Source organism: Oratosquilla oratoria, chromosome 3, assembly GCF_046742065.1.
Source record: "Oratosquilla oratoria isolate Oo_2021 chromosome 3, ASM4674206v1, whole genome shotgun sequence".
Classification (NCBI taxonomy): Eukaryota; Metazoa; Arthropoda; class Malacostraca; order Stomatopoda; family Squillidae; genus Oratosquilla; species Oratosquilla oratoria.
In genome coordinates, this window is record NC_134779.1 from 63,360,550 (window position 1) to 63,370,163 (window position 9,614).

Sequence of the window (9,614 nt, forward strand, 5' to 3'; positions counted from 1 at the left end):
CATACTCTCTAGCTCTCTCACCTACCAATAGTACACAGAATCCGCTATCCATTGCATTTTACTGCTATTAAATCCTTCAAATGATTCTGAAGTGACAAAGATAAAGTAATGATCAAATTTATCCTGAATACCCTATATGTATACATAAATTATATATGAATATATATATATATATATATATAATATATATATATATATATACATATACATATACATATACATACACACCCACCATAGCCACCATAAGCTTGGACACGATAATGCTGATATCCATACTTATGCCACAAATTGGAAGTCCCTCTCAATATCCTGAGTGAGCCAGATATTTTTACTTGTGCCTGGCAGCGAGACAAAGGTTAGCTGCCACCAGGGGATGCAGTGTTTCCAGGACTTGGTGCAGTTTGAGATTCGAAAGGGGGAGGATTATGTTTCTTGAGCTCCATGGTTTGCCTTCGATTTTACGTAAATTCTCAGGGGTTTGGTGTCTGTGTTGCCGGCTGTGAGTAATGGACGTGAAATTGAACATGACAAGATTGCTGCTGTAGTAGCTTTGTTTTAAGGCAGGGCATTCTGTGAAGGAAATCTCAGAAAATACAGGAGTTACAGTGTGTTCTGTGCAACACTGGTTGTTATGTTTCAAGGATGGTGGGGGGAGCAGCGTTGCACTGTGCGAAGAGACACACCACCTAATAACCTAGGGTTTTCCTGCTGAATTTGTTTAGCAAATTTACGAGGAGACTTGTCTATCTCACGCTTAATAACATTTAAAGTGCATGGTGTGAGTTTCCTGGGTCTACCACAGTGCTGATTTGGGGTAGGTAGTGATGCCCCCCACCATCCTTGAAACATAACAACCAGCATTGCACTGAACACACACTAACTCCTGTATTTTCAGAGATTTCCTTCACAGAATGCCCTGCCTTAAACAGGGCCACTATGGCAGCAATCTTGTCATGTTTGATTTCATGTCCACTACCTATAGCTGGCAACACAGATGCCAAACCACCGAGAATTTACGTAAAATCGAAGGCAAACAAGGAGCTCCAGAAACATAATCCTCCCCCTGTTGAATCTCAAACGGCACTGGGCCTGGAAACACTGTGTGCCCCTGGTGGCAGCCAACCTAGGTCTCACTGCCAGGCATATGAAAAAATATCTGGCTTGCTTGGGATATTGAGGATAAGGGACATCCAATTTGTGGCATAAGTATTGACGACAGCATTATTGCATCCAAACTAATGGAAGCTATTGTATGTATGTGTGTGTGTGTGTGTGTGTGTGTATATATATATATATATATATATATAGATATAGATATATATATATAGATATAGATAAACATGCGTATTAATGTTAAAATTGCATACTAATTTGTCTTTTACCTGTATAGTTTAGTAGGACCAATACCCCATACCCATGCCATATATATTTATATATTTTTATTATTATTTAGAAGTTCAATATTACATGTAGTGGTTAAGTATATATTTTTTTCTATGTTCATTGTTGAAACGGCACTAGACAGTAGTGACTTGCATGTTAAAGGATATGCTTGAGCTGTTTTTGAATGTCTCAAATGCACGTTTTTATATTTATTTATTTATTTTTTTTTTTTCTAAGATAAGATTTCATAATTATGAGTTTGTAAGGTATCTGTATTGCCATGATATAGACACTGATAATTATGCATTTATGAATTGGTAAGAAAAAACAATTTGTCAATATCTTCACTAAAATCTCTTGTTATGCTCACAAATGTGGCAGGAATGTGCTGATCCACCTAAGAAACCGTGATGTGCACAGCCTGGTTTACTTGTGTGAAAAACATCACAGTATTTCATACCAGCAGTATATGCTAAAAGTTTAGTCACAAATATAATCTTGGACTGAATTTTGTCATGCTAAGGAAAGGGTTTATTTATGAAGGTTCATGTTTACAATATGAATTTTAACAGGTTCAGCTATAAGTAACTTTGGTATGCTTCCTCATAACCTTATCTTTAGCAGTTCAAATGAGCTGCTGTGTTGAAAATCTGCTCTAAGTTTTGGTGCAATTGTTCCTTTAACTAAATTTAGTTTTGTTTATTGTATAAATTGAGGAAGGTCCTTCAGCAAGGATATGATTGTGATGTCCCCCCCTTCCCCAGAAAAAAGTAGATAAATAAATAACAATTACATATATAAAATCTTTAAAGCAGCAGTCGTATCTAGATTGTAATGTACAAAGCATCATTACATCAGGTTATCTTTGGAAAAGAGAACTAATGGGTTTAAAAGGGGAAAAAGCACCAATGACAACATTTAAACATTTATTCTGGATTTCAATATGAAAGGTATTGATGACTAAACTTTTGGTACAGTGTATCTGTGTATATACACATACACAAGATTTCTTTTTCAAATGACATGCCTTTATCTTTGTTGCAAAGTGAGGTGGTTAGGAGGATATCCTCAACCCCCTTGTTCCCACCACACTCCTCCCTTTCACTCATTCCTAACTCAGAAAATTACACCTCATTTCTTCCCCAGTGTACCTTCCTCATAGAACAAGTCTTAACCTTGTTAGTCTATACTTTTTTCTTCAACTCCTGAACATTGACTTTTACAGCTTTGTCAACTCCTTGCTCTCCCTCATGGCGCCAACGATTATTAAATCTCTCAAAATGACCTAACCATCTCATTGTCAGTTCTATTTCTGTACCCAGTTATTTCTCTTTGCCGTATTTTGTAACTCCTTGTATAGATCTCATGATGATAATGTTGGAGTGTGTATAACAAATGTCTGAAAAGGTACATTATATCAAATCCATGAGTGCATTAGACAGGAAACTCTATAGAAGAAATTTCCCCACCCCTATTGTTGTTGTTTATTTTTTGCAACAAAATAAGAGTAGAAATTTTGCATACCCCTTGGTACTCGGAGCATGATATAGCATGCATCATAGCAGCTTTTATATTAGAAAATAATGGCTCACAATAGGAGTGAGTGAAACTATTTCCTTGTTAGGTAACTGATTATTATTATTGTATTGAAGTTTGCCTTTGCACTTCACTCCCCAGAACCTCAACCCCCTCCCTCCCTCTCCCAAGTGTGTGTTATTGAGGGATATGAAATAATGTATACAGTTGTTGAAGAGTGTGCATGGAATTCCTGCTCATAGTCAACTTGAAATCTGTTCGAAGTGGTTGACTGTAACTCATCTGTTGTGGAACCCCCGTTCCCCTTCCCTCTATCTCTGATAATGGTGGCTCTTCATTGGGTATAACAACAGTGAATATTTAATGGGATCTTGAACATGTTATTCAATATTATCATGCTGAGGATGATATCATTATCATCGCCTTGGGTTTTGTTGGTTGGCATTGGCATTGTCACGCAGGCCCTCCTGTAGAATCTGGAAAGAACAATGGCCGTCTGTGTTGGTATTAGTGTAGCACTTTGCTTATTACAAGGGCAATGGGAACAGTCGCCACCTCTCCACCGGTGAAAATGTGGAGGCAGTCCAGTCGCAGTTGATTCTCTGTGGGTACATAAATGTGTACTCATGGAGTGATCCCTCAAGCAGATGGCTTGGAACAATGTAATATACAGTAACCCGATGCCAAAACAGTAATGAGACTACCATGAATTCATTATGGCATGAAGAATTGAAGCGTTGTTGAGCAAGGTTGGTTTAAATGCTGTGTACATAATGATGCAAAAGCACAATACTTTTTAACCAAAATTGAAGGATGTCATTGCAAATATAAATACTGTACTTGCAAGTTGGGAAAGTGGTGCCATTGTATTTATGTTCAAAGGGTGAGAAGAATCTTATAATGGAATATTTATTCATTGTTAAAAAGAGCCATATTGAATAGTAAAACAAATTTACATAATAATAGTAAATAGATAAATGGCAAACAACATTTTTTCTCAAAGTTATCTTAATGCACTTTACTAAGAAGGTGCATCCAGGGATAGGTTAAACCCAAAATACATAACAAAAATGCTCTCTGTAGCTGTGATGAATCAGCTTGATTATATTCATTAAATTAATGCTATTATGGGCAGGAGACAGGGATAACTCTTCATCCATAAGGAGCTAAGATGAAAGTGGATGTGGTGGGAGTGGATGCGTGCCTTTGACTTTGCTACCTCCTTTATAAGGGGGATAAGAAGCCCTTTTTATATAGATTATGGATGGTTAATGACTGCATTGTGACAGTTGTTAGATAAGTGACTGATTTTGGAGTACCCCTATGAACCAGAGCCACACATTATTTGTTAGTGTTAGAGTAATCTTATTTGTGATGTCCCCTTGAACTTCTTACCTGTATTTCTCGTGTGGATGAAGGTGTGTGTTGGTAGTCACCATTTAATGTAACAGTAGGGGCAAATCAGCCTCAGCTGTTGGGCCCTGCTGTATTGCCTCTGACCCAAGCAATGGTCAAGGTACACAAATGGGAGGGAAAGATTCATGGGTTTGTCAATGGGTGTAGGGTGACTTGGGCACCTAACCTATGAGGGGGAAAGGGTCTTTTGGCATATGTTAAGAGCAAAATATAGTGAGCATGATTACCGATTTTGTGGGATCCTGGAACAAATTAGACTTTTTCCATTAATTCTTAACTTTGAACAGTATGATGGTTTTGTAGCACTTGTTACTTGTGTTGTGCAAAGTTTGAATGTGTATTTGTATGTATGAATATACATTTATAGACTACAATTCACATGATTTCATGTTGCACCTTAAACCATATTGTGTATCTCAAAGATGTACAAATTGTAATGATAATTATTACTTCTTTTTCATGCAGCCTGGGCAGCAGACTAAATATTTTGCCATAAGAAGGTTTTGTTTTGGTGTAGGTGTGATTTACACACAGAATGACAAATCCTCCTCTGTGGTGTCATAGTTGAAGAAGTTTGTAAAGTTGTAGCTTGCTGAGCAGTAGACATTTGGGTAGATTGTTAACATTGGGGCACACAGCCTGCACCATAAGCCAAGGTCTTACATGTTCCAAGTGCAGGGTGGAGGAACCAAAAATGTTTTATGACTTGTGATTGTGTGACTGTTTGTGTGGCTGGTGTTGTTCGATGTGAGTGCAAGCCAGAGGAGTGGAGTGGAGGTTGTGGTCCAGGCCCTCCACTCATAAATCTGGCTTAACACACATCCAGATTGTGTTCACTTCCTCCACCTTTGCAGCTGTTACTCTCTTTCCCTCTCACTATCTTGTTTACCTCCGTCATTGTGTTTTATTATTACTCGTTGCCTATGTTAACCTCATCCTGTATAAATCTCCCGTCAAGGTTCTTGGTGAGGGTGAGTCCAGTGCCCTCAGACAATCAACCTTGGGGAGTAGTCGGTCTTGGGATTCCCTCCTTGTATGCCCGTACAGCCTGTGTGCTCCACATTCCCATTCTCTTCATTTGGTCCACTACATTATTATTTTGTGTTGATTGTGATTGATAAGGGTTGTTCCAGTTGTTCTTCGTCTTAACAAGAACTTTTGGTATGAGTATTGCTGCCAGTGGTGAGGTCTGACCAGACTTTGCCTTCATGTGTCCAAATGGTAAATAAAAGCTCATTGACTTCTGGGATTTGAATGTTCAATTAGTAGTATTACATCAATCTCATTCTCCATACATTTGATCTAATGTTAGGTCAGTTGCACCAGATGTCGTAGTTGAACATCCTTTTGGTATATTCAAACATTTGCATATGCCACTAGGTCAGCAAGTAATGTCATAGTCTGTGTTGTATTATAATTATCACCATTGTTATCAATAGAGTAATGCTGTTACTCTCATTGGCTTTCATGTCTTGATCTCATAGATAGAGCTAGGATCATTTTAGTGGACCCCTGGCGGCTGATATATATATATATAAATATATATACATATATATATTAAAATGTGCATCTCAGTTAGCACAGTATCTTTGTTTTGATTATTCCTTTTTGTCCGTAGTTTGGGCGACAACAGGTTGAAGGCCAGCCTGGAATAATGAAGAGGAAATATAGCAAGAGATCTTGTGTAGTGTGCTTAACCTGTATCTGTGCCCTTGACTGTGTACCATAATCTATATAGCTTGTCTTGTTCATATTCAAAGACACTATTCTTGTAACTAAATAGTGTAATGGAACAATGTAGGACCATTAAAGAAAGAAAACAGAGAAAAAAAAGTTGCATCAACTGACATGGGAAACGTCATCAAGTACCCCCACAGCACCAACTGAAGAAAAGTGATGTCCATGCAAAGTCAAGGAGCAAAGAGTTGGCAGTTCTCAAGGAAAAACAAAAAAGTGAAAAAAAAGAGAAAAAAAGAAAGAAAAATGCTACAAACACACACTCCCACACATACACACACATGCCTGATTCCATAATACACTGCAGTGAAAGATATTTTATTCCTACTATAAAATGATGAATCTTAAAAGGGGACTTTGGGGAAGGGCTATTCCAGATAACTGGTTGATTCCTGGCACGTGTGGTTAGGTTGATGCTGGACATGAGGGGCTACATCTTTGTTTTGTCATAATGTAATTGCTGGTGGCCCAGTATGATCCAGCACAGCTGGAGCAGCCCTTGTTGAATATCCTAGTGTGTATGTCCCATCTTAACTTTGATTTGTCTGTTGCCTAATTAGTGATATTTACAGGATTTGTATGTTCCAATGAATTTCTATACGACAGGATGATTGTTTGAAATATTGGGTTCTATAAGTCGGGATGTTGGGCAATACAGTATGAGCAATTAGAGCATACATGTTGCCAATCTTTCTCTTTGCTTTGCATTTCATATTTATGCTTGTTATCAGCCACTTATTGCCTATGATAAGATACTCTTAGATAAGAAGAAAATGTGGAATGCCCAAGTGTATACTTTGTATATGATCTATGGCAGAGGTTTTGATTAAACAACTTTGTTTGAATCCAGTGAGTAGTAATGTTAACAGAATCTTTCCCTTATTCTTAGCATCACATATCTACTGCTCTGTAGTAATGTATCAAAAAAGTAATAATGAAAATAATGATAATGATAACATTGATCTGTAAAACCCATGAAATATAGTGTGTTAATGTCCTACTGTCATGTTTTTCTTACCCTTGTGCTGATCCCATACCTCATAGGTCAGAAGTACTTGTTATTCATGACATTTACCGTATTTTACGGCTTACAAGACGCACTTTTTTCCCTAAAAAAACACCCTGAAAAATGCTAATGCGTCTTCCAAGACGAATGTTGTATTGCAAGGCAACACCCAGGCTCATGTAAGCTTGGACACTTGACTGATAGCGACCTGGATTTGTATGTTGAGTCATTACACTATGATGTTAGCTTAAGTACTATTCAATTCAACCTTTTATATTATGTAAACTCAGTACTTAGCTGTTACAAGTATTTCCAATACCATAATCCTTCCTGGAGCCTACTCGGCGTGTGGAGAAAGGAGAAAACGGGCCGCTCCCTTGTCTCATACAACACACATACACACGAACACACACACATCCAGGTGCCTTTATCAGTTACCACCAGGCTATCACACGTGTCACAATTTTTTTTATGTCCTGGAAATTATCACCCATGCCTAGTTCATCAAAACAGTTTAGTTATACTATCACATACAAGCTACAAGTTGTACGATATGCCAAACACAGTAACAGAGCAGCAGAAAGACATTTTGGACCACCGCCTACCGAAAAAATTATTCGGCAGTGGAGTTTTATATATCTACATCCATATTTTTGAAATTTTTATCTTATTTTTATGAAAATAAAACCACCCTTGGACAATGAAAAATGTATAGTATATTTACTAATCACCAACCAGTATCATCGCCATACAAACAAAATCGGACAAGTGATTTCGTAATGTAAACAATACGTCCAATACATGTCGTCCTTGCTTCTTATGTTTTTGTGTTCAGTGGTTGGGTATATGGTGAATGTGTTCTTGTATGAGAATGACTTCTTTTTTTTCTTAGAAATTTCTTTCAAATATTAGGGTGCGTCTTCCAAGATGCAGCGTCTTGCAAGTTGTGAAATACGGTATATACATGAAATGCAACTGCTGTGAAACTTGGGATTTTTTTTTACGTTTCTATAACTATTACTTTTTTCCACGAGTCGTCATGGATAATATATAAAGATTTACAAAGGAAGAGCATACAGGTAGACTTTTTGGGCCATAACTAGGTCGGATGCCTGAAGAATAGATAGTTAAATGAAGAAATGAACAAGCAAATGAACAACAATTGGCAGGGGATCGGTGCCATCTGCGTAGAGCTGATGGCCAGGGGTGGTTGCTGCTGATTGGCCCCCAACTCTTGGGGTTGGGGGGTGGTCCCACGACGTAGACGTTGCAGCTCCAGGACAACACACTGCTGCATGCCAGACCCCCTGATATCCACCCTTCTGAATCCTCTCTCCCACGAAAGGACAGAGTCCACTTGGCCAGACTGCGATGCGGTCACCACCCAGCACTTCTAAGCTACCAGAAGAGGCTGGACGACCGTGTTGTGAACAGCTGCCCAGGATGTAACACTTCACCACATACCATACAACACATAATGGAAGACTGCATTATACACAATCATGCACGCAAACAACACAACATACACTCTATAAAGGATTTGTGGGAAAACCCAGTTTCGGCTGTGGCCTTCCTTGGGGAGACGGGACTGCTCGGACAGACAGTCTAGGGAACGACAACAACAACAACAACAACAATTGGCAGGCATTACATTATATTGCTCAAGTGTTTATCTAAAGGAATATTGAAACTTCAAAGTATACTACATTGTATTGGGTGATAAGGATGGTGGAGTTCTGCTGTGAAGACTGAGGCAAGATGGGGGAGGTATCAAAATCTTGTTTAACCCAATTTCAAAGTAAAACTGCCAGTTTTCAAAACTTCAATTTCCTTGAGGTGTAGCCCCGAGGCTTTTTTTCTCACATGGAGAGCTGACGACTGACAACAGTTTCCCCCCCAGCCAATGACAGGGAAGTGTCCAAAATTTCATCTCCGAGAAATCTATGGATGGGCCGGGGACCATTGCCAGCTGATGGCTTTGGGTTTTCTGCTTAGTGAAACTCTAAGAAGCATTTATTAATATCACCAAAAATACTAAAAATTCACACATCAATTGCTTCACTTTCTTCATTGGTGAAGGAAAAATAAATAAATAAAACTTGTCCTTTGGTGTGTTGAAGGGGCAGTGGTCTTGGGCATCCAATCAGATTTGGAGAAAATAACTTAATAAAATTGGTTGATTTATATCCAAATTGAATAGTTTTTTGTTTTATCTGTGTTATGTTCAAAATACCTTACTTTTTTGTAATAGTTCTTAGTACTAGGCCTTACACTTGAATCTTTGGAGCATACAGTTGAGGAGTTGGCCCTGAGCATCACCAGACCTCTGTACACCATTATTCTTGTCCACTGCAGTTTGGGTTAATAATAAAGAAATATTGAACATCTTTACTGACAATAATACAAGCTTGGTACATCATGAAGGTTTGTTTCTAGATCACAAACCATATCCTGTATATTTGCCTAGTTCTATTTATCTGTGTCTACATACTCAAAACATCTTCCTTTCTCATATTATTTCTCAGTACTAGTGTCA

At 38.2% G+C, this 9,614-nt stretch overlaps 1 protein-coding gene across 9 annotated transcripts in view; it reads left to right on the plus strand.

The window, feature by feature from the left end:
• The window catches only part of nSyb (neuronal Synaptobrevin), a 107,081-nt gene extending 100,008 nt beyond the window's left edge, over window positions 1-7,073 (plus strand). For 5 of the 9 annotated variants that reach the window (XM_076181790.1, XM_076181740.1, XM_076181781.1 and 2 more), the window contains one exon: window positions 4,801-7,073. Coding sequence is in view for 3 of the 9 variants with exons in the window: in XM_076181781.1 (XP_076037896.1) it covers window positions 4,801-4,817 (17 nt within the window). In the remaining 6 variants the exon portion in view is untranslated. The remainder of the gene's footprint in view (window positions 1-4,800) is intronic. The other 4 variants (XM_076181798.1, XM_076181744.1, XM_076181766.1 and 1 more) reach the window with 1 other exon arrangement.
• The last annotated feature ends 2,541 nt before the right edge of the window (window positions 7,074-9,614 follow it).